The sequence below is a fragment of the Theropithecus gelada genome, chromosome 3 (assembly GCF_003255815.1).
Source record: "Theropithecus gelada isolate Dixy chromosome 3, Tgel_1.0, whole genome shotgun sequence".
NCBI lineage: Eukaryota > Metazoa > Chordata > Mammalia > Primates > Cercopithecidae > Theropithecus > Theropithecus gelada.
The window spans coordinates 15,015,053-15,038,724 of record NC_037670.1 but is presented as its reverse complement, the minus strand read 5'-3'; the positions used below and the strand labels follow the sequence as shown (position 1 = coordinate 15,038,724).

At 54.9% G+C, this 23,672-nt stretch overlaps 2 protein-coding genes across 5 annotated transcripts in view; one reads left to right on the top strand and one right to left on the bottom strand.

Annotated features, from left to right (window-relative positions):
* Positions 1 to 9,840: 9,840 nt before the first annotated feature.
* BRI3 (brain protein I3) lies at positions 9,841 to 21,786 on the top strand. 4 transcript variants are annotated; one of them, XM_025381226.1, is made up of 4 exons: positions 9,846 to 10,118; positions 10,530 to 10,632; positions 11,017 to 11,069; positions 19,461 to 19,870. In XM_025381226.1, exons 1-4 carry the CDS (start codon positions 9,977 to 9,979, stop codon positions 19,550 to 19,552), a joined length of 390 nt encoding a protein of 129 aa, XP_025237011.1. In that variant the 5' UTR covers positions 9,846 to 9,976; the 3' UTR covers positions 19,553 to 19,870. The 4 variants fall into 4 exon arrangements, with proteins under 4 accessions (XP_025237014.1, XP_025237011.1, XP_025237013.1 ...); XM_025381228.1 differs by lacking the exon at positions 11,017 to 11,069 and having other exon boundaries at positions 9,849 to 10,118; positions 19,461 to 19,573; positions 19,625 to 19,873; XM_025381229.1 differs by lacking the exons at positions 11,017 to 11,069; positions 19,461 to 19,870 and adding an exon at positions 21,002 to 21,786 and having other exon boundaries at positions 9,841 to 10,118.
* The window catches only part of BAIAP2L1 (BAI1 associated protein 2 like 1), a 112,125-nt gene continuing 110,065 nt past the window's right edge, over positions 21,613 to 23,672 (bottom strand). The window contains exons 13-14 of the mRNA XM_025381225.1: positions 22,394 to 22,431; positions 21,613 to 21,922 (exon numbers count right to left, since the gene is read on the bottom strand). Of these exons, the coding sequence (XP_025237010.1) occupies positions 21,847 to 21,922; positions 22,394 to 22,431 (114 nt within the window). The 3' untranslated portion in view covers positions 21,613 to 21,846. The remainder of the gene's footprint in view (positions 21,923 to 22,393; positions 22,432 to 23,672) is intronic.

The following is a 23,672-nucleotide window of genomic DNA, read 5'->3' as shown; positions in this document are numbered from 1 at the left end:
CAGCATCTTCCCCGCCATCTAGGCACTCTCGGTTTATTTTATTTTATTAAATTTTTTTTTGTCGGGATGGAGTCTGGCTCTGTCACCCAGGCTGGAGTGCAGTGGCGTGCTCTCAGCTCACTGCAACCTCCACCTCCCGGGTTCAAGTGATTCTCCTGCCTCAGCCTCCGGAGTAGCTGGGATTACAGGCGCCTGCCACTGTGCCTGGCTAATTTTTGTATTTTTAGTAGAGACAGGGTTTCACTGTGTTGGCCAGGCTGGTCTCAAACTCCTGACCTCATGATCTGCCCACCTTGGCCTCCCAAAGTGCTGGGATTACAAGTGTGAGCCACCATGCCTGGCCTCAATTTATTTTTCTTTTTTCTTTTTAAAAATAGAGGTGAGGGCCGTGCGCAGTGGCTCACGCCTGTAATCCCAGCACTTTAGGAGGCCAATGCAGGTGGATCACCTGAGGTCAGGAGTTCAAGACCACCCTGGCCAACATGGTGAAACTCTGTCTCTACTAAAAATACAAAAGTTAGCCAGGCATGGTGGTGGGTGCCTGTAATCCCAGCTACTTAGGAGGCTGAGGCAGAACTGCTTGAATCCAGGAGGCAGAGTTCAAGGTGCAGTGAGCCGAGATAGCAACACTGCACTCCAGCCTGGGCGACAGAGTAAGACTCCATCTCCAAAAAAAAAAAAAAAAAAAATAGAGATGGGATCTTGCTATGTTGCCCAGGCTGGTCTCAAACTTCTGGGCTCAAGTAATCCTCCTGCCTCAGCTTCCCAAAGTGCTGGGATTACAGGTGTGAGCCACCACGCCTGGCTGCTCTTGATATTTTTAAAATGAGGAATGCCTTATGTAATGATCCAGGCATACTTCTAGCCTGACGAGGGGATGCCCTTTATGGTCTATGAACCAGAGCTTGAGTCTGGAGGTGGGAGAACCTAGGTTTGAATCCCTGCTTAGCAGTCAAATGATTGTGGGCACATGACCTTGAGTTCAATTAAACATTTATTGAGCTCCTACTATGTCTGAGGCATTGTGGATACAGAGATAAGACACTGTCCTGGCCCACAAGGGGCTCAGGGGACCTGCTCAATGGACAGCCAGGTTCTTTCCTCATCTGTAAATTGGGGATGATAATATCTGTCCATCATGGCTCTGGGGCTAATCGTGATGACAGAATGTGGAAGTATGAATCACAACACAAAAGAGAGGAGTGGTAGATGCTGCTGCTTTCTTCCCTGAAGTTCCATTTATTTCTGTATGTATGTATGTATGTATGTATGTATGTATTTAGAAACAGGGAGGCCGGGCGCGGTGGCTCAAGCCTGTAATCCCAGCACTTTGGGAGGCCGAGACGGGCGGATCACGAGGTCAGGAGATCGAGACCATCCTGCTAACACGATGAAACCCCATCTCTACTAAAAAATACAAAAAACTAGCCGGGCGAGGTGGCGGGCTCCTGTAGTCCCAGCTACTCGGGAGGCTGAGGCAGGAGAATGGCGTAAACCCGGGAGGCGGAGCTTGCAGGGAGCTGAGATCCGGCCACTGCACTCCAGCCTGGGCGACAGAGCGAGACTCTGTCTCAAAAAAAAAAAAAAAAAAAAGAAACAGGGAATTGCTCTGTCGCCCAGGCTGGAGCACGCTGGTGCGATCATAGCTCACTGTAGCCTCCAGCTCCTGGGCTCAGGTGATCCTCCTGCCTCAGCTTCCTGAGTAGCTGGGACTACAGGTGCATGCCACCATGCCTGGCTAAGTTTTTATTTTTATTTTTTACTTTTGAGACAGAGTCTTGCTCTGTCACCCAGGCTGGAGTGCAGTGGCGTGATCTTGGCTCACCGCAGCCTCTGCCCCATGGGTTCACGCAATTCTCCTTTTTCAGCCTCCCAAGTAACTGGGATTACAGGTGTTCACCACCACGCCTGGCTAATTTTTGTATTTTTAGTAGAGATGGGGTTTTACCATGTTGGCCAGGCTGGTCTTGAACTCCTAACCTGCTTCGGCCTCCCAAAGTGCTGGGATTACAGGGGTGAGCCACCATGCCTAGACTGCTTTTTATTTTTTGTAGCGATCTTGTTGCCTAGGCTGGTCTTGAACTCCTGGGCTCAAGCCTTCCTCCCTCCTTGGCCTCCCAGAGTGCTGGGATTACAGGCATGAGCCACTGTACCTGGCCTTGAAGTTCCATTTAGAAATGATGACTCTGTCATTCTAGAAGGTGATGAGATAAAAATGCCCCCAAAGAACAGACATGACTATAATTCTGAAACGATGCTTGAGGTCTCTGGTTTAAGCAAGCCTGGCTCCCTGAGGTTAACTGACTTGTGCCCGTCCCGCAGGGAGGACATAGAACAGTCTGAATGAGAACTACTTATTATTACTATTATTTTATTTTTTATTTATTTTTTTTGAGACGGAGTCTCGCTCTGTCGCCCAGGCTGGAGTGCAGTGGCACGATCTTGGCTCACTGCAAGCTCCGCCTCCCGGGTTCACGCCATTCTGCCTCAGCTTCCTGAGTAGCTGGGACTACAGGCGCCCGCCACCACGCCCGGCTAATTTTTTGTATTTGTTTTTTAGTAGAGACGTGGTTTCACTGTGTTGGCCAGGATGGTCTCGATCTCCCGACCTTGTGATTCACCCGCCTTGGCCTCCCAGAATGCTGGGATTACAGGCGTGAGCCACCGTGTCCGGCCTAAGAACTACTTATTCTTTCAATCACAACTCACTGCCCTCGACATCCAAATTTGGCTGATGTTTTATAGGACTCCCCCCGCCACCGATCAAGAAGTCTTGGAAAAGCACCCTGTTGAGTTACTGTGAATATTAGCAGAGATAAAAGGTGTCCACTGAATTCTGCATGTGTTGCCAGAAATGTGTTGACATCTACATTTTAGCCTGGAGGTATTGGTGCATCTGTTAATCCTGCAGCTGCTTCTCAGGGGTTTTGAGTACAGCAGCTTGGAAACTTAGCCAGAAAATTGCGATTCCAAATTTGTGCTTTCGTTAATTTTTTTTTTTTTTTCAACCTCTATCTCCCGGGATCAAGCCATTCTCCTGCCTCAGCCTCCCGAGAAGCTGGGATTACAGGCATGCGCCACCACGCCCAACTAATTTTGTACTTTTTCTTTTTTTTTTTTTTGAGACGGAGTCTCGTTCTGTCCCCCAGGCTGGAGTGCCATGGCGCAATCTCGGCTCACTGCAACCTCTGCCTGCCAGGTTCAAACAATTCTCCTGCCTCAGCCTCCTGGGTAACTGGGACTACAAGCATGTGCCACCATGCCTGGCTAATTTTTTTTGTATTTTTAGTAGAGATGGGGTTTCACCATGCTGGCCAGGCTGGTCTCGAACTCCTGACCTCGTGATCCGCCTGCCTTGGCCTCGCAAAGTGCTGGGATTACAGGCGTGAGCCACTGTGCCCAGCCCTAATTCCCAGCCTTAATTTTTGTATTTTTAATAGAGACAGGGTTTCACCATATTGGCCAGGCTGGTCTCGAACTCCTGACCTCAAGTGATCCTCCCACCTTGGCCTCCCAAAAGTATCGGGATTACAGGCATGAGCCACCATATCTGGCCCAGAATTTGTTCTTTGTTCTTGTGGCAAGTGCTTGAAAATGTGGATTACAAAAGAAATGCTTTCTGTGTTTCATTGTGTGAGTTAAGTGTGTTGTACCAGGCAGATTTATGTAGTGAGGACCACCCCATTAGAGAATGAGGAGTGTAATATAGATTTAAATATGCAAATATATACGTAGAGGAAATATATATATGTATATACACACACGACTTGTGATAGAATTTATCTTGTCACTCAGCAAGAGAAAATTTTGCCTGTGTCATGTAGAAACTTACGCACTTAAGTTATAAAATATTTAGAAATATTTGCCTAGTAGAACCGTAAGGCTTACCTCAGGCTAACCATAAAACTCGGAACTTAAAGTGTTTATCTAAGATAAACATTTAGCAAATATTCAGCAAATATTTGGTAAGGGCCTTCCCTGAGCCAGGCGCTTGTAATTGGTTACAGCCTTGGATTTTGAAATTATATTTGCTTCCTTTTTTTTTTTTTTTTTTTTTACCCCAGTCCTGACCATGTGAGATACTTGTTGCTTGTGTGCCCAGAAGCTCACGTGGTGGGTTATCAGCCTTTCTCAAGAGCATTCTAGAAAGGGCATGATCCTGGTTTAGGTTTCCTCTGGCACACTGGAGGAGAGTCCGTGGTGACTGTCAAGGTTTCCGGAACAAGACATCTCCCTCATCCCCCAGGCAGGGGCCAGCACCTCCACTGTCTGGCCAGGTCTCCTTGCTGAGTACCCCCAGTGAAAACATTCACACAGAGCAACAAAAATCACATGCATTCATTTGTATGGGAATGGCAGTACTAAAAATAATTTTATTAAACGTCTGCATGAGGCCGGGTGCGGTGGGTCACACCTGTAATCCCAGCACTTTGGGAAGGCCGAGGCCAAGAGTTCGAGACCAGTCTGGCCAACATGGTGAAACCCCCCCACTTCTACTAAAAATACAAGAATTAGCTGGGTGTGGTGGCGCACGCCTGTAATTCCAGCTATTGGGGAGGCTGAGGCAGCAGGAGAATTACTTGAACCTGGGAGGTGGAGATTGCAGTGAGCCAAGATTGTGCTACTGCATTCTGGCCTAGGTGACAGAGTGAGACTCTGTCTCAAAAAAATAAAATAATTGTCTGCATGATACAAAAGTGGATGAAAGACCAGACTCAATGACTCACTCCTATAATCCCAGCACTTTGGGAGGCCAAGGTAGGAGGATCGCTTGAGGCTAGGAATTCAAGACCAGCTTGGGCAACAGAGGGAGACCCCATCTCAAAAAAATTAAAAAATAAGCGAGGTGTGGTGATGGCACCTGTAGCCCCAGTTGCTCAAAGAGGCTGAGGTGGGAGGTTGCTAACTCTGGGAGGTTGAGGCTGCAGTGAGCTATGACTGCACCACTGCACTCCAGCCAGGTGAACAGAGCAAGACCCTGTCTCTAAAAAAAAACAAGAAAGAAATCCAGAAGTGGTACAGAGCAGAATTTCGGCGATCCGAAACATATGCATATTTATGTATTCCAAGTCTTCGATAGGAATGCATTTCTGTGAAAACCAGCTAAGGCCAGGTGCGGTGGCTCACGCCTGTAATCCCAGCACTTTGGGAGGCTGAGGCAGGCGGATCACCTGAGGTTGGGAGTTCAAGACCAGCCTGACCAACATGGAGAAACCCCATCTCTACTAAAAATACAAAAAAATTAGCTGGGCGTGGTGCCACATCCCTGTAATCCCAGCTACTCGGGAGGCTGAGGCAGGAGAATCGCTTGAACTCGGGAGGCAGAGGTTGGGGTGAGCCGAGATCGTGCAACTGCACTCTAGCCTGGGCAACAAGAGCAAAACTCTGCCTCAAACAAAACAACAAAACACCCAGCAAAAGGTGGCATACTTCTCTTGTGTGCTTGGCATAGAGGCAGTGTGGGGTGATCCTAGGATTAAGTGTGGTACATCTGTTGTTTGAAGACCCACTTCTACTGGTTGGGAGGCCTTGGAAACATATGGAAGCTCTCTGTGCATCAGTTTCCTTTTTGAGACAGGGTTTCGCTCTGTCACCAGGCTGGAGTGCAATGGCACAATCTTGGCTCACTGCAACCTCCGTCTCCTGGGTTTAAGCGATTCTTGTGCCTCAGCCTCCCAAGTAACTGGGACTACAGGCGTGTACCACCATAATTTTTGTATTTTTAGTAGACACGGGGTTTCACCATGTTGGCTGGGCTGGTCTCAAACTCCTGACTTAAGTGATCCGCCCCGCTCAACCTCCCAAAGTGCTGTGATTATAGGTGTGAGCCACCACACCTGGCCCCCCCTTTTTTTTTTTTCCTGAGACACAGTTTTGCTCTTGTTGCCCAGGCTGGAGTGCAGTGGCACGATTTCGGCTCACCACAACCTCCGCCTCCCAGGTTCAAGCGATTCTCCTGCCTCAGCCTCCTGAGTAGCTGGCATTATAGGCATGCACCACCACACCCAGCTAATTTTGTATTTTTAGTAGAGACGGGATTTCTCCATGTTGGTCAGGCTGGGATTACAGGTGTGAGCCACCACACCGGCTGATTTTTGTATTTTTAGTAGAGATGGGGTTTCGCCATGTTGGCCAGGCTGGTCTTGAACTCCTGGCCTCAAGTGATCCGCCCACCTCGGCCTCCTAAAGTGCTGGGATTACAGGCATGAGCCACTGTGTCCAGTTCTCAGTTTCCTCATCAAGCACCTGGGGGAAAGGAATGGCCACTTTCATGGGATGGTCCTGCAGATGAGCAGAGATGCCAGCCATATAAAGAGCTGTGTACAGAGCCTGGCACATGCGAATTTGTCATCACATAGCAGCCAAGATGATTGGTGGCCTCACTTTATTCTGTCGGCAGTGGTGTGATCATGACTCACTGCAGCCTCAAACTCCTGGGCTCAAGTGATCCTTCCACTTCAGCCTCTTGGGTAGCTGGGACTGGAGTCATGCACCACCACATCCAGTTAATTTTTAAATTTTCCGTAGAGATGGGCGGGGGCGCGGGGGTCTCGCAATGATGCTCAGGCTGGTCTCGGACTCCTGGCCTCTAGCGATCCTCCCACCTTGGCCTCCAAAAGTGCTGGGATGACAGATATGAGCTACTGTGCCCCTCCCTTCAAAGACATTTTTCTAATACTGAAATCTGATGCTCACACTCCCCTGTTCAAACTCTACGCAGTTCCCCAATAAGCTCTTACAGGATGCTATCCCAATGCCAATGCCCAGCCCCACCTCTACTCTAGAGACTCTTCCAGGGCTCTGGCCACACCCAGTGACAAGCCCTGGCATATAATGGGCCACTGTGTACTCTCTGGGATCACAGTTCACTCTGCCTGGAATGCTCTGCCACTGGTCCCTGGGGCTGATTCGCCACTGGCCTTCCCAGCCAGGCTGTGGTCCTGGAACTCTCCAGGCACTCAGGCTCATCACCAGCCAGTGTGTGGCACCTCCACCCCTCTCGCCATACAAAGCTCCCTTCACCACAGTTACTGTCTGCCTCCCTATCTGACTGCTACTTGTGTCCCTGTCATCGTCCTCTTTGGCCCCCCAGGGCTTGCACACAGAGCCTGGGATAGCATTTCCATCTTCTGCATGCTGCACGTTTGAAGGGGCAGGAACTGCTTTGTGTCTGAGGGCAGCACTGGTCAAAGCCATGCTGGGACATCCCAAAACGACACCCCGGCGTTCACAGACTTGGAGTTCCAAACCAGGGGCATTGCTGGGGCAAAAACAATTACTGGAAGAGAAGGGGACCAGCGGCTGTGGATTTTGTGGGGTTTATCAGGAAATACAGAGAAGTGAAGGGACAATTAGCCATGAAATTGAAGGAAAATGTGCCAGCTTTTGTTGATCTGATAGGAAAGGAGATCACCAGGCCTGCAGCTGCTACTCTTCAGCATTTTGCAAGGCTGGGAGGAGAATCCAGGTGGTCCTTGTTGACCAGGTGTTAGGAGGGTTGACCTGAGCCACATCTCTTCATGGTTGATGAGGCACGAGGTTGCACCTCAGTATTCTCTGGCCAGGGGCTGTCACCCTATAGTGCCCGGACAGCTGCCCCCAAGAACTATGGCCTCCTCACTGCCTACCAGGGCCTCTACTGGCTCCAAAGCCCTTGGCCACTCCTGGCCAGTCTCCACTCTTTTTTTTTATTTTTGAGATGGAGCCTCACTGTCGCCCAGGCTGGAGTGCAATGGCACGATCTCGGCTCACTGTAACTTCCGTCTCCCAGGTTCAAGTGATCCTTATGCCTCAGCTTCCCGAGGGATTACAGGTACCCCCCCCTGCCCACCATGCCCAGCCAACTTTTGTATTTTTAGTAGAGACAGGGTTTCACCATGTTGGCCAGCTGGTCTCGAACTCCTGACCTCAAGTGATCCATCCACCTCAGCCTCCCAAAGTGCTGAGATTACAGGCGTCAGCCACCACGCCCAGCCCAGTCTCCACTCTTGATCTGGCTGTTCGTTAGTGCCAGCGGCCACTCCTCAGTCTTCTAGTGTACCTGGACCACCTCTCAGTTCCTCTTTCGAGGATTGTGGGGATGATGACTAGGACAGGACGTACAAAATGGGAATGGGCTTCGAAGAGCTGGACTTGTGATAAAGAAATATGATGGTCAGGTGGGCATGGTGGCTCATGCCTATAATCCCAGCACCTTGGGAGGTTGAGGCGGGAGGATCACTTGAACCCAGGAGTTTGAGACCAGCCTGGGAAACATAGCAACACCCCATCTCTACAAAATATAAAAAAATTAGCCGGGCACCGTGGCATGCACCTGTAGTCCCCAGCTACTTAGGAGGCTGAGGTGGGAGGATCACTTGAGCCCAGGATGTTGACGCTGTAGTGAGCTAGGGTTGCATCACTGCACTCCAGCCTGGGCCATAGAGTGAGACTCTGTTTCAAAAAAAAAAAAAAAAAAAAAAATATATATATATATATATATATATATATATGATTCCTTATTAAAAAATAAAAAGGCCAGGTGCAGGGGCTCACACCTGTAATCCCAGCACTTTGGGGGGCCAAGGCAAAAGGATTGCTTGAGGTCAGGAGTTTGAGACTGGCCTGGGCAACATAGCAAGATCCTATATAAAAATTTTTAAAACTTAGCTGGGCATGGTGGCGTGTGCCTGTGGTCCCAGCTACTGAGGAGGCTGAGGTGGGATGATGACTTGAGCCCAGGAGGTCAAGGCTGCATTGAGCAATGATTGTGTCACTTCACGCAGCCTGGTGACAGAGCAAGAGAGCCCCCACCCCCGGTCCTCCCTACAAAAAATTTTTTAAAAATTAAAAAGGCGTGGTTCGAGAAGAGCTGTAGTCGTCCCAGAGCTACAGTGCAGGTGAGATCAAAATGCAGGTGAGAAAACTGGAGACAGAATACAGTAACAGCTACAGGTGCCCCTGAAAAGGTGCAGAGGCGCTAAGGACGCAAGGAATCCTAAACGTTCCAATCGTTCGTTTTAAAGTTGTTCTGGCAAACCCGTGAAACCCTGTATGAGGAAATGTTTCAGCGAAGGCGCCTGACGCGGTCCCCGAGGCCAGAAAACACCCAGGTTTAGATACGGGCTCTGACCCGCACCTGCCACGGCCAAACCCCTCCCCCTTCTGATCCCGGTCCCGTGTTGTCCTCCAGGGGGTAAGCAGAACACCTGGCAGGGCTGCCTGAAGATTAGGGAAACTGAGGAGACGCGGCAGGTGTCCAGTATTTATGGTTTTGTCCCCAAACGGGGGAGTTATTTGTAAGCACTGGCCACTACCCCTGTAACACCTAATTGTCCAAAAAAAGGCAAAGGGAGGGAATGCGCCGCAGCTGAGCACCGCACAGGCCGCAGCTGGGGTGCACGCCCGGGTGTACCCTTTGCATTGCTGGGAGCGCTGGCGATCGCGGGGGCAGAGGGCTGGGGTTGGGGCGGCCTGGGACCCACCCGGCCCCGCCCCTTCTCAGGCCCCGCCCTCCCCCTCCTCCACGGGTGAGGGGACCTCGGCCGGCTTGGGAGATGGGGGCGTAGCGGGAGGTGGGGGTGCATCCGCGGGCCCTAAAGGTCACGACCCTATGGGGCTTCTCTGGGTCGTGGTGGGGGAGGGGAAATCTCCCCTCCACGGGAGATCTGAGAGCCGCGGCGGGGGGGGCGGGGCGGAGCGCAGGGCGCAGCTGGCAGGGCGGCTTCGGGAGGGCGCGGCCCCTTTAAGACGCCCCGCCGGCCCCGCCCTCGCTCCCCGCCTCCCGTCGCCCACGTGACCCCGGTCTTGTGACTGAGTCGGGGAGGGCGGGGGAAGCCCACGGCGCGCGCCCGCCCCGCCCCGCCCCGCCCCGCGTCTGCCTCAGAGGGACCCGAGCCACCCGGACTGCCGCGTCCCCGCCGCCGCCGCCGCCGCGTCCCCCGCCGGGGCCGACCGAGCCAAGCCGGGCCGGAGCGGCGGGCGCGGCCGGGCCGCCATGGACCATAAGCCCCTGCTGCAGGAGCGGCCGCCCGCCTACAACCTGGAGGCCGGCCAGGGCGACTACGCGTGCGGCCCGCACGGCTACGGCGCCATCCCCGCCGCGCCCCCGCCGCCGCCCTACCCCTACCTCGTCACAGGTGGGCCCGGAACCAACTTTCCCCGCCAGCGGCTTCCGAGGGGGCAAGCCCGTGCGGGGGACGCGGGTCCGGAGGCCGGCGGGGCCCGCCCGGGGGTCCTTCCTGGAGCTGGAGGTCCCCGGGCCGGCTTCGGGACCCCGCGTCGCCGAGGGCCAGCCTCGTCCCCGGGGCTCTCGTCCTCGGGCCCGTCGTACCCAGCGGGGCCGGATTCCTGCCCCAGATGAACTTTGTGTCACGAGGCGCTCGCTGTTGGCAGATTAGCGCCGAATCAGGCCCGCGGTGGCCGTCCCGAGGGTGGAAAAGACCGGGGGCTTTTTTAGCGGGGCGGAGGTGGGGGTATGGGATGAGTAGTCCCCATCGCGGTCCGATTTCTCCTCCCTGCACCCTAATGACTTGTCTTCCCCCCAACAGGGATACCCACCCACCATCCCAGGGTCTACAACATCCACAGCCGGACCGTCACCCGGTACCCTGCCAACTCTATCGTGGTCGTGGGAGGCTGTCCCGTCTGCAGGTGAGTGGGTCTGCAGCCTGGGGACTGGCCCTGGAAACGCTGAGGACCCCCGCCCTACCCGCCAGGACTTCACAAAGTCAGCTCTGCTTGTGGGAGTGGGTCCGGCTTGACTTGGATCTTGATCAGAGCCCTTTATGGGAGGAACAGACAGGCTGCCCGTATGCGGTGTGGGAGAGCGTGGGTCCACTCACCATTGGCTCTGAACACATTTTGTGGGGGCAAAAGGGTGGATTCCTTTTCCTAGATTTTGGGGTATTGCACCCCAAGTGATTGGGATATAGAAAAGGTAACAACGGGACTCGTGGTCTTTTCGTCTTTGTTCTGGGACTTGCAAGGAATCAGGTGTCTGCATTTTCCTTCAATTTCCGCAAGTTTACTCTGCAGTCGATCATCGAAGGTGGTGGAAGGTTTCGTTTTCCCGGAAGGGGCATTTGGAAGTAAGTGCACCAGCAGGAGAGACCTCAGTGGGAGAAGCGACGGCTGTAAGAGCTGCTTTAGCCAAAGCTGGCTTGAAACGCCCTTTCACGAGCTGGACCAGGATGGAAGCCCCGTGGTTCTTTGAGGCAGGAGTGGTTTTTTTGATATCCTCGCATTGGACCTGCACAGGCTTTCTGGTTTTCATAGGATCCTGAGGTGCAGCTAGAGGATTGTTTTGTGGAGGTTTTGAGGATTCAGATTTAAATAAGGATTAATTAAATATAAATCCTTGGCAGCTGGGGGTGTTCAGATTGCCTAGAAAGTAGGGGCAGAGTTGGCGGGGACAGGGTGTTCAGCTGTGTCTGGGAGGAGGAAGTTGAAGCCGCTGAGATGGAATTAAGAAACCCTGGTTTGGACTTATACTTGATTTCAAAAGTGTGTCTGTAAGGCCTAGAGCAGAGTCATGGGGAAGTGAATGATTTCAGAGCCTTAGCAGGCAACTTCCTGGGAAGAGGGAGGGCATCCCAGAGGTGGGGACAAGAGGCTGGGACCTCAGGGGCAGGTTGTGGCCGCTTGCCTGCATAGGGACCCCGTGACAAACCCTAACTGGGACGTCAGTTTGACACAGTTGGTCGCCATCCAGCAGAAACATTGGCCTTTGGAGTGAAGGTGGAGAGGAGGGCAGGGCGGGGCGCCGGCTGCCTCCGGGACATAGTTTTCTCTGGGAGCTGCACCGGGTTGAGGGGGCTGGCAGAGCTGTGTGGGTGTGAAGGCACATGGAGGGGACTCAGAACATGGAGGAGCAGAGGGTCTGCCTGCGTGTCATTGTCCATGCCTTGCCATCCCAGTGTCCAGCCTGCCGGAGGAGCTGGATTCCAGTCCTGGTCCTGCCAGGAACAGCGGGGCCTGTTTCCCCGTCTGGGACATGGGGGTGCCTGGTGAGGTGTCTCTGAAGCTCTTAGCTCTTCTCTGCCCAACCCCCTGAACTTGGAGATGTGGGAGACCAGCGGCAGCGAGGGATGGCCCAGATATCCCAGGGCTGGGGGGGCGCCCAGGTGGCGGCGCAGTTGCTGTCGGTATGGGGGTGCTGGCCCTGCCACTTCCCCTTCCCTAGGTGGGAGCTGTGTCCCTGTGGAGGCCCGTGGCTTCCGCTGACCCGGCGGTGCCCCCCAGCTATGCAGAACCTGGAGTGGGGTCAGGCTGTGCTCTGCTCTGCTGTGGAGGATCTTGGGCTTGGCCCCCAGAGGCTACAGGAGTGGGGTCCTCAGTTACTTGATCACTGTGCTCTCTGTCCTTGGGCAGCTGCACCAGGCAGGGTGGAGGCTGGGTCCTCTCTGGACAAGGTTGGGGGGGTCCTTAGTCCTTTAAGTTGGGACCAGAGCCCTCTTTGATCCTCCGGCGACCCCTTGGGTTGCAGCCAGGCCCTCCCAGCACACAAGTCCCTGCACTCTGCCTGTGGTGCCCTGGATGCTGGAGAGTGGCCCCCGCTCCCCGAGGCTTGGCCTCTGCAGCGGCATTGGGCATGGGATGGGCCCCTGTGCCCTGCAGCAGCCAGAAGGCGAGCAGGGGGCTGGGTGCTCTGCTGCTGGCGTCGGGAGGGGGTGTGTGGTCCCTGGGCCACTCCTTTCTACGAGAAGAGTGGAGACACACATGTCTGGTCGTCTGGCCACCGCCTGCCGTCTTGGGGCTGGGAGACAGGATACCGCTCACGTGACCACACTTCCTCCTGCCCCAGGTCCAGCCCACCGGGCTCTGTCCCCCTCCCTGCCTGGTGGCATGGCAGGAATTTGTCCAAGTCACACGTCTGTTAGTCCTTCTGAGTGAGGCTTGGCCAGAGAAGCCTATGTCCCTTGTGGCTCTGCTGCCGTGGCCAGGCCTTTGCTGAAGCTTCCTGACTCCGTCTGCCCTTTTTAGCCGTTTATGAGGAAGCATTTCCGCAGCCCAGCGGTGGATATGCCCCTGTTCCTCCTGCCCTCCTGCTTCACGCCTGCCCTGCCCTGCCCTGCCCTGCCCAAGGCCTGGGCCTCTCTGCCCAGGGAGGCCAGTCTTTCTCTGCTGGGGTGTGGTTATACCTAGGTGCAGGATGAGGTGGCTGTGCTGGGCTGGAGCAGAGCCTGTGCCCTGAAAACCAGGAACGCAGGAGTGGGGAAGGCCCTGGCAACACAGGGCCTGGCCCGCACCAGTCCCCCATGAGTATGGCTGGGCTGTCATTGGGCACTTAGTTTTGGGGGTGACCAGAGAGGAAGTCCTGAAAAGGATTTCACCTTTCCTAGGGACAGTGAAAGGAACAGCTGTGGAGGGCGGATGTTGCTCAGAGGTCCAGGGTGTGGCTCAGTAGCCAGCATGGAGGTTGCCACGGCCCTTGAGGGGCAGAGGTGGGCTGTGGAGGGCACGGGGGGTGACTGTGGAGCCTGGGAAGGGCTGGAGGGGAAGGAGCCTGTGACATCCTTGGGCTTCCAGATGATGGTGGTGGAGGGGCTGGTCCCTCCTACCACCTGTGACCTGGAAGCCAGCGCTCCCCTGGTTGAGGAAGTAGCTGAGTTAGCTGGGACGGCCCTGCCCATATGCATGGCCTATGGGCTGTCCCTGTCCTGACAGTCTTGGCCTGAGGTGTGGGGGCAGCGGATGGGCTGGAGCTTGGGCCTAGGCTGCTTGCTGGGCAGGCTTGTGGACCTCAGGGTCCGAGTGCTGCCTCAGTGGCCTCCTGAGTTTCTAACCTTGGGCTTTGCCCCCAGCTGCGGGCCAAGTGGCACCGCTGGGGTGGGTGTGGTGGCAGGCAGAGTCTCAGGCCTTTCTTCCACAGGAGAGGCTGGGACTGGCCCTGGCCCTTGGGTTTGCTGGGAATGGCCCTGGGAGGTCCTGGTGAACTGTCCCTAAGCGAGGCAGCTCCCCCACCCCTGTGGGGGGAGTGGATACCCTGGGGCAGCCAGAAGCTGGCTGGAGCTGCTTTGGGGCCACCTCGCCCTGCGCTGAGTATGGCTTCAGGCCCGCAGCCCTCTGAGGAAGCCCTGTGTCTCCCCTTTTCCTGGCGAGCTCGGCCTTCCAGCAAGGTGTGGTGGTCTGGGGTTGTTCCTGGGCGTGGATGGTGCCTCGAGGCCACTGTGTATGCACAGAGGGCAGCTGGGTGCCCTGGGGCAGCCCCCTGTGACACTGACTGCCTTTGGGGGCTGCCTTGGAGGGAGAACGGGCCTGCAGGATGGGTGCTTGTGACTGGGGAGCCCATCCGGGTTCAGATCCCAGCCACGCCCTTCCCTGCTGGGAGGCCTTGGACACACCCCGGTTTTTAGCCTCCTGTGAGCCCATCTGGGTTCACATCCCAGCCACGCCCTTCCCTGCTGGGAGGCCCTGGACACACCCTGGGCTTCAGGCTCCTGTAAAGTGCCTGTGGGGATACAGGAAGGGTGAGGATGGCCCTTTCCCTGGGCAGCTCAGAGCCCTGCTGCCAGCCCCTTCTGTCCCTGGTGAGGCGGGAGCCCTGTGGCCTCCACTGTCCCAGGGCCCAGCTCCGGGTGGATGACAGTGGCATGACTGGCCACTTTCACTGCAGGGCTGGAGTCGCCTTAAGGGAGTGCTCTTGGAATTAGTCAGTTCCCTAATTTCGCCAGTGGCCATGATCCCTCCCTGGCCGCGTGGCCTATTGCGCAAGAGTGGGGGAGGGGCAGCTAGAGGGAGCCGGTCAGGACCCGAGCTGTTGAGAAGGTTGAAACCCACCCCACCAACCCAGGTGGGCTCTTCTGGGTTTGGAAGGGAGAACTGGAGGCCGTGGGGATGGACAGGCTGGCGGGGACGGCAGCTGTTCCGGTGTGGGGGTTCCCCTTCTCCCCTCCAGTGCTGGCCCTGCAGCTTGGGGAGTCTTGGCCTAGAAGTTGGATCATGTTTCTCAGTTCAGAAGATTTGGGGTTTTAAAAAGCACATGATGCCAACATGCCTTTTGAGGTCTAGGGCAGTACTGCAGTTAAAACATTAATATTTCTGCAGCAAGACATGAATATTCAGATAAACTAGGATAAATTACGACTATAAATAGCCACACACCAGTTCAGGTCACATGTTGCTGCCAGGTGAGTTTGCTGTCAAGTGACAGCGAGTTCTGCCTTCAGCGCCTCTTGGTGTTTGAAGTTGTGGATGCGGCTGTGGAATCCTGGGGGGTAGGGTATGCTGCCCACCCTCCAGCTGACTCCAGAGCCAGAGGTGAGGGCCGAATTCTCCTGGCCAGCCCTCGGGTCTTCGAAGCCCGTTCAGGGTTCTCGGGTGTGGATCACAGCCTCCTGTTGCTGGCGGAGGCCTGAGCCTCCTGGGGCGGCTGGATCTGCCCAGTTCCCGGGCGGTACTGCAGGGAAACAGACTCGCTCTCCCCAGAGACCCAGGGGCCTTGGCCCTCCTGCCCTGTCTTTAAGTGGCGTGGAGGCGGGCAGGCGGGTGGGGTTGAATGGACCAGGGATCGGGAGGCTGCCCTAGGAGGTGCCAGAGTGGGTCCCCGGACTGAGGGGCTCAGCCCAGGGTGGCACAAACGGGCCAGCCCTGTGCTCTGGCTGAGGACAGGATGGGTCTGGACGGAAGCTCCGTGGGTTGGAAGGAGGAGGGTGTTTCCCTGTGCCTGGGAGGCCGTGGGGTCAGTGCGTTTGGTTTGGCCCATGGCGCTGCTTGCAGCCCCGGGGCTGGGAATCGAGGTGCTGAGAAGTGAGGCGCCGGGGCCTGGGTGGGCTGGGCTGGCGCTGCTGGAAATCCTGGCGCTCAGGCGGGCCAGCGCCCTGGCCCGTGGCAGTGGGAATCCAACGTGAGTGAGCAGTCTTCCTGCACTTCTCAGCTCTGACGGAGTAGGTGGGTTTTGGGGTCTGGATGGAGAATTAGGAAGCAGGAGGGCGCTGCTGCCCTTGGACTTGGTGAGAGCAGCAGCTGCAGGTGGGAAGCTGGTGTGGGCGGGGCCACCAGGCAGCACTGAAGCCCCACCCCCGCCCATTGCACCATTGCACCTGGATGTCTCTGCTGTGCCCCATGGGCGGGCTCCAGCCAGGCTTCCCACCCACACCCCTTTGCCCAGCCTCCTCCCAGGCACCTCTGGGCCTTTGAACAGGCAGTTGGCTCTGCCCGCAGCCCTGCCTCTCAGCAGCTTTGGTCCTGAGGCGAGGTGCTCAGATGGTCACTGATTGGGCCGGCTGAGGGGGGCCTGGTGGCACTGGGGACCACTCCAGGGGGCAGGCTTCTTCCCTGGAAGGATTTCTCAGCTGGTTCACCCTCTCTGTCTGCTTTTTCATGGGACATTTTCTAACCAGAATATACAGCCAGTGTGTTTCCTGGGATTTGACCGTAGATGCCGTGGAGGAAACGGGAAAGGAAGCCCAGATGCTCCCTCCAGCTCCCCCGGAGCCTGTCATGTCCATCTGTGGGGACACAGCTGGTGCTCGGCCTTCCCGGGGCTCCCCCACCTCGACTATGTGGTCTTGGGAGCTGTGGCAGCTGGGGCTTCTGCCCACCCGACACCCCGGGGAGAAGGTCCTGGAGCCGGGCAGGGCAAGCTGCACTCGGCAGGGCTGGGCGGAGGTGTCCTGCCCAGTCTGGACTGGCAGGGGCAGCCCTGGGCAAGGCTGAACAAGTGTGGTGGCCTGACGACCTTGTGGTGCTTAGACAGGGGACACTTTTGTAAAAGTCCACGCAAGAAGTAGAAACTTTGCTGACAGGCTCCGGTCTTTGGCTTGGCTTTGCCTTGGAGCTTCACCGTGTGCTCTGCAGCCCAGCTCCGCCCCTCCACACAGACAGGTGGCGCTGTGTGAGTCTGGGGAACACTGGGTACAAGAGGGCCGGCCGCAGGACTGCTCAGAGCCTTTTGAGAACGAATGGACACAGGGACTCTAGGAGAAAAGTTTCCCCAAACCGGCTGAATGGTCCCCCTTTTCCAAATGTGTACCACCGTGTCTGGCTACTTTTAAATTGTTGTAGAGGTGTTACAGGGGGGTTTTACTTTGTTGCCCAGGCTGGTTTTGAACTGCTGGCTTTAAGTGATCCGCCTCAGCCTCCCAAAGTGCTGCAGTTGCAGGCGTGAGCCACCGTGTCCAGCTCCATTGGAGATGGCTGAAGGGACCTCCCTGAGGAGGCCGGAGGGAGGCAGGTGGGCATGAAGTGTTTTTCTTTTTTTTTTTTTGAGACAGAGTTTTGCTCTTGTTGCAAAGGCTGGAGTGCAATGGTGCGATCTCGGCTCACTGCAACCTCCACCTCCCGGGTTCAAGCAGTTCTGTCTCAGCCTCCCAAGTAGCTGGGATTACAGGTGCCCGCCACTATGCCTGGCTAATTTTTGTATTTTTAGTAGAAACGTGGTTTCACCATGTTGACCAGGCTGGTCTCGAACTTCTGACCTCAGGTGATCTGCCTGCCTCGGCCTCCCAAAGTGTTGGGATGACAGGCGTGAACCACCGTACCTGGCAACTTTTTCTTTCAGCAGTGGAAAGCCCAACTTCAGAATATTCTGGTTTATTTTCCATAATCCCGGGAGAAGCAGGGAATAGGTTCTGTGGGTGGGGTTTGGGCTCCCCAGCCTGCCTTGCCTAGCAGTGGTGGAGGCAGTGGCCCTCATGAGTCCAAACTCCCAGAAAGCAGCTTGGAAACATGCAGGGTGCTGGGATGGGAGTAGGGTTCCCCAGGTGGCCAAGTTTTCTTCCCTTAGCAAGGCACAGGTAGTCACGCTTCCCTGTTGCAGGCGGGCGACCACACCACCTTGTTGTAGGCTCCCCTTCCCCACTAAGCACCAGCTCCCATCACCTGTCAGACACCCCCACCCTGTTGTGTTCTCTCTCCACTTACTTCAGTACTGCCTGGATGGAAGGGTTTGGGCCCCCAGGAGGACCAGAAGGAGCCCGCAGGGGGCTGCCTGTCTGGTGGGAGCAAAGCTTTTCTCATTTGTGCTGAGCTGGCTAGTGTGGTTAATTTCAGCTGTGTCCAGAACTTTCCAGAAATAGCCTAAGTTGCTGAGCTGAGCACTCGGCTCCTGGCTTCCTACTTTTAGGGCCTCTGAAACTGACACTTGGGTTCGATGATTGCAGGTCACTGAACCTATGCTCACTGGTGCAGGATTTGTGGGATGGTCTTTAGGTGTCTTAGTCTGTTACATTGAACTTTGTTGAAGAGGAGGCTTTGAGATCACATTTTGAGAAATAAGACATTATTTCTTCAGACATTGTGTGAACATGGCCGACTGCAGTCTCCCATTAACCCACCCCCACTACCAAAGGAACAGAAATCCAACAAAAGCCCAAACACTGACGGGACCACTAAGCTTGCTGGTTGCTCCTTTTCTTTTTTTTTTTTTTTTTTTTTGAGACGGAGTCTTGCTCTGTCACCCAGGCTGGAGTGCAGTGGCGCGATCACAGCTCACTGCAAGCTCTGCCTCCTGGGTTCATGTCGTTCTCCTGCCTCAGCTTCCCCAGTAGCTGGGACTACAGGCGCCCGCCACCTCGCCCGGCTAGTTTTTTGTATTTTTTTTTTTTTAGTAGAGATGGGGTTTCACCGTGTTAGCCAGGATGGTCTCGATCTCCTGACCTCGTGATCTGCCCGTCTTGGCCTCCCAAAGTGCTGGGATTACAGGCTTGAGCCACTGCGCCTGGCCTCATTTTTGTATTTTTAGTAGAGACAGTGTTTCACTGTGTTAGCCAGGATGGTCTTGATCTCCTGACCTCGTGATCCACCTGCCTTGGCCTCCCAAAGTGCTGGGATTACAGGTGTGAGCCACCGTGCCCGGCCTCTGGTTGCTCCTTTTCTAAGAGCAGATATGTGTGGCTTGTGGCACCAAAATGATCTTGCCTCTCAAGGTTTTACTTTTTGAGATGGAGTCTTGCTCTGTCACCCAGTCTGGAGTATAGTGGCTCTATCTCGGCTCACTGCAACCTCTGCCTCCTGGATTCAAGTGATTCTCTTTGTCTCAGCCTCCCAAGTAGCCGGGACTGCAGGCACGTGCCACCACGCCTGGCAAATTTTTGTATTGTTAGTAGAGACAGGGTTTCACCATGTTGGCCAGGCTGGTCTTGAACTCCTGAACTCAGGTGATCCACCCGCCTCTGCCTCCCAGAGTGGTGGGATTACAGGCAGGAGCCACCATACACCCAGCCTTGCCTTTCAAGGTTAACTGATAAGACTTTTCAACTGTTTTATTCTTCCCCTTTTCTTTTAATGTTAGTGATTAAATAGCAGCTCTGGCCATTCTATGAACCAGCACATGCAGATGCTTCTTGGGGCTCTCTGGGCCAGTAGGCTGTGGCTGGGCGGTGGGGGGCTGTTTTCTCGGGCGGATTGTCACTGTCCCTCACCGGAGGTCCTCATGTCAGTCATGGCCACTGCTTGGTTGAGTGCAAGGGTGGGAGGGGTGAGGGTTCTGGCTGCCTGGGTCCTAACGGTGCCGCCCTCTCTGCCTGTCTCTGCCGCAGGGTCGGGGTGCTGGAGGACTGCTTCACCTTCCTGGGCATCTTCCTGGCCATCATCCTGTTCCCCTTTGGGTTCATCTGCTGTTTTGCCTTGAGGAAGCGAAGATGCCCCAACTGTGGAGCCACCTTCGCTTAAAGGAGCAGCAGGCCCGGCTCTCCTACCCCAGCTCTTTTTCTAATGTAAATGTTGTGTACAATAGTTTTATTTGATTAAGCTTCAGAACTGTTTTGTAAAGCGAGGTGGGACAGATGTGGCACACGCCAGCTGCGGTTTCCTGGAGTGTGGAGCGGCAGCGCTGCTGCTCCCGCCCGAGGCTCATGACAACTCAATAAAGCACTGCTTTTATTTTCTGCAGTCTTCAATTTGAGAAAGGTGAGAAATAATGTTTTCAATAAATGAGATTCATACCATTGTTGACCTGGTGCTGCTTACTCGGTGCTTTCAGACACCCAGGAGAGACCGGAACGACGCCGGCATTGCTGCCTTGGCGCTCCCCAGGCCAGGCCTGACCACCTTGTATTCAACAGGCGCTTACAGCTCAAAAAAATATGCTTGTTTTCAAGTTCTTTATTATTAAAATTATAATCCCTTGACATTTACAGAACAGGCACCTCGGTGCCAAAGACAAGGTCATCCCCCCGTTCTGGTCTGGGAGGTGGAACCTGGGGCCTGCAGGTTGCATCTGAGACCCCCAGGTCCTACTCTTCAACCCCGTAACAAAACCAGAACCATCCCCAAGGGGGAATGCCAAAGGCCAGGTGTCACCCATGGCACCAGATGGGGCTGAGCCCTGCCTCTGACGTCTGAAGTGGGGAACATGGCCACGGGGTTTGCATGGACTGAATTCTCACGTGGCTGCAGGCCCTTCTGTAGGACAGACTGGGGGCATTAACATATAGTTCATGGTGCCTGCAGCCCTTCCTGGGGGCGGGGCGGGGTGGGGGGCATGCGTCTGGTTTGTCCTCCCAGCAGAAGCAGAAGCAGATGGTGACACTGCTGGACCTGGCTGGAAGGAGCCTGAAGCATCGCCCACGTCCACTGGCTTACCTGCATGTAACCTCTCCCAGTCTCAGCCTCACAGGAAAGTAGTACACTTAAGGCAAGGCCAAAGGAGAGGTGATAAGCCACAGCCCCAGCACCCCACAACACACACAGAGCGGCTGGGCTGGAAATCTGTCACCCGGGCTGCAGGGCAGCGGCATGATCTGGCTCACCGCAACCTCTGCCTCCCGGGTTCAAGCGATTCTCCTGCCTCAGGCTCCCGAGTGGCTGGGATCACAGGCACGCACCACCACGCCTGTCTAATTTTTGTATTTTTAGTAGAGACTCCTGACCTCAGGTGACGTGCCTGCCTCAGTCTCACAAAATGCTGGGATTCCCCTATACCTGGGCCGGGCTGGGAAGTGGATCCAGATCTTTGGCAGTCAGAGGTGAATTCCAGCCCCGGCCTTAGGGCAGCCAGTGTGCAGTCCTCACATCTGTACCACAGGGCCAGGTTCTGAGGGCATCATGGCTGCTAGGCTGAAAAACCCGCCCTCTCCAGGCACCAGAGGTCATCCTGGCTTTACACGTATCCTCGAGAGTCTGTACCCGATTCAAACACGGAGAAACCGGGACTCCGAGAAGTTTGAGTGTATTGGTAATGGATGCAGCTTTGGCCAGCTAGCAGAGTGAGAACACAAGGAGCTGTGACTCCGACGCCCAGGCCTGTGTCCTGGATGGGCTGTGTGCAGCGACTCCAGTCAGTGACTCCTAACTACCAAGAAAAGGAGCTCTCGGAAGGGATTTCGTCAAGTGCTACATGTGGCTGTGATAAGGGCAGGCAAAGCGTCTTAGCACTTACAGCTCTGGTGCAGTCGGACGGAGGGCAGGGGTTTCTCCATCTCTGGAAGCTCTACACTTTGATTAAACATTTTAAGTTAAAAAGTTACATTCATATAGTATTTTCATAATTTATATTGCTTAAAATTATGATTTGCATGCTAACATGCAAACTTCCGTGATATTTTCTTTAGACATAATGCTACTAAGAGCACGTGCTTTATAAAATAAAATGGGTCTCATTGACATCAGGTGCAGAAAGCCAGTCATGAAAGCATAGACTATCCCTTATTCTGGCTGTTAAGGAAAAAAAATTCATTTAAAAAAATACAGTAAAGATTGAAACCAAGTTTTACTGTTTCTTGAACAGAATAGGAAGAAAATATTTTAAATGACTGAGTTGGTCATTAGACTATTACTCATTTATCTTAAAGGCAGAAACGTGTCAACCCAACTACGTGAAACAGAGAAGCATGCTTTGCTTAGGCAGGCGACATTAGAGTTAGGACGTGCCCATCATTCCGCGAGGGAGAACCGGAGAGGCCCGGAGAGTCCTTGGCCGTCTTCTCATCGAATGATGGGTGCCGAGCGATCGTTCGTCACGGTTGGGCGGAGTTTCACAGTGGCAAAGGGGTTTTCTCCGCTGCAGGGGATAAGAAAAACCTTTCAGAACTTCCACTCCATGAGGGAAACTGGATATTAACAGCGCTAATAACCCATTCTTGCCCTGTGAGACTGCGGCTGACCACCTCACCAGCTTGTACAGGTCCCAGCAGCGATTTCTGAGTGGAAGTTTTGTTCAGTGATGAGTCCTACACCGTACCACCCGCTGCAGAACGATCCCAGGTTTTAAACATTCTGGACATGGGCACCCACACCTCTGTAGTCCTGCATTGCGTGTGATATGGGGGCCGCTCTGGGGTGGCAGGCCCTGCTCCCAGGGTGGTCTAAAGCAGGTGGTAAAGGGAGCAGGGGGCCGCAATCCCCCATGGCTCCACAGGCCGAGGCCTTTCTCAGGCTGGGCCTCCTGGGCAGGGCACTGAAGGCCCTTCCGGGGACACCGTGGGGAAGAGCAATGTCACATGCTGAGGCTCACGCAGGAAGCCACACCTACCTGAGAAAAGGCGGCTTTGCAGTCCCGTTGGCATCGTTCTGTGAGAAAGATAAAGAGGTTTATGGAGGGCTTGGAATTGGTCTTTTAAAAATTATTTTAGGTAGAGATGGGGATTTGCTATGTTGCCCAGGCTGGTCTCGAACTCCTGAGCTCAAGTGATCCTTCCACCTTGGCCTCCTAATGTGCTGGGACTACAGGTGTGAGCCACTGCGACCGGCCTGTGTTGGAGATTTTTAATAAGACTGAAGGTAAAGACATCTAAAACATAAGGGATGTTTAAAAGTGCCCTGTTCCAATCTGTGAGACTAAATTCACTTGGAAGAATAAGGCAAGAACAGAAAACGCTCTGAAAGGCGGTAACGGCCCTCCCAGGTGTCAGAGCATGGACAGAGCATGGCACTGCCTGCGCGGGTCACCCGTGATGTGGAGCCATCTGCTAAACTCGGAAACGGTTTCACAGAATGAAGCTTGAGCAACAGCGACATCACAGAAGAAAACATTTGTGCCAAACAGATCCTCTCTGACTCCGGGGAAACAGATCCTGCAGGTCCTCAGCCACGGTCTTTTGAGCGCAGAATCTAGTGACTGGGGTGTGCTTTTTGGGAGCTGACTCCTGAAGCATGACACGAAGAAACAGGAAGTAAAAATAAAACCCCACTGGCTTTGGGGCTGCTAGAGCCAGGGGTCTTGTAGGAAGCTGAAAAACTGAGGAAAAGAGAAGGTGGAACCAAAGTTCAAAGGTGCCTACAGAGCTCGGGGTCGGGAGCACCTCCTTCCAGCACCTGCCACCCAGTGCGGGCCAGGGCCAGGTGTGTGCCGCCTTCTTTGCCTCACTCCAAAAAGCCTGCAGGGTTTAACAATCTTTCCAGCCCGCACACAGGGAGCAGTGTCAGGCAGCCGCCCAGGAGAGGGCAGTGTAACACCGTGTAACCAGCCTGCGGCCCGGCCACACCCTCCTGACAGCCCCAGGAAGCGTCCCGGCACCCCCGGGGGGTCTCAGGGAGCATGCAGACCTCTCGAGATTGACTTAGGGAGGCCCTCTCGTGCCCGATGCCGGCGCTGGTGTGCAGGCCATTCCTGGAGGTGGAGGCCCAGGCCAGGCCTCCTCTGCGATGGCCTCCACTGCTTGCTGGGTGTACAGACTGTGGACACAGAAGGCAGGCTGGAAGCCCCAGGGCTGTGGCCTGAGACCTACCCCACCCTCCCTAGACCCCCTGGGCAGGGCAGCTGGGGCCAATTCAGTGTCTGCTTTTCATCACTGGAGCACAAAGCCACTGCC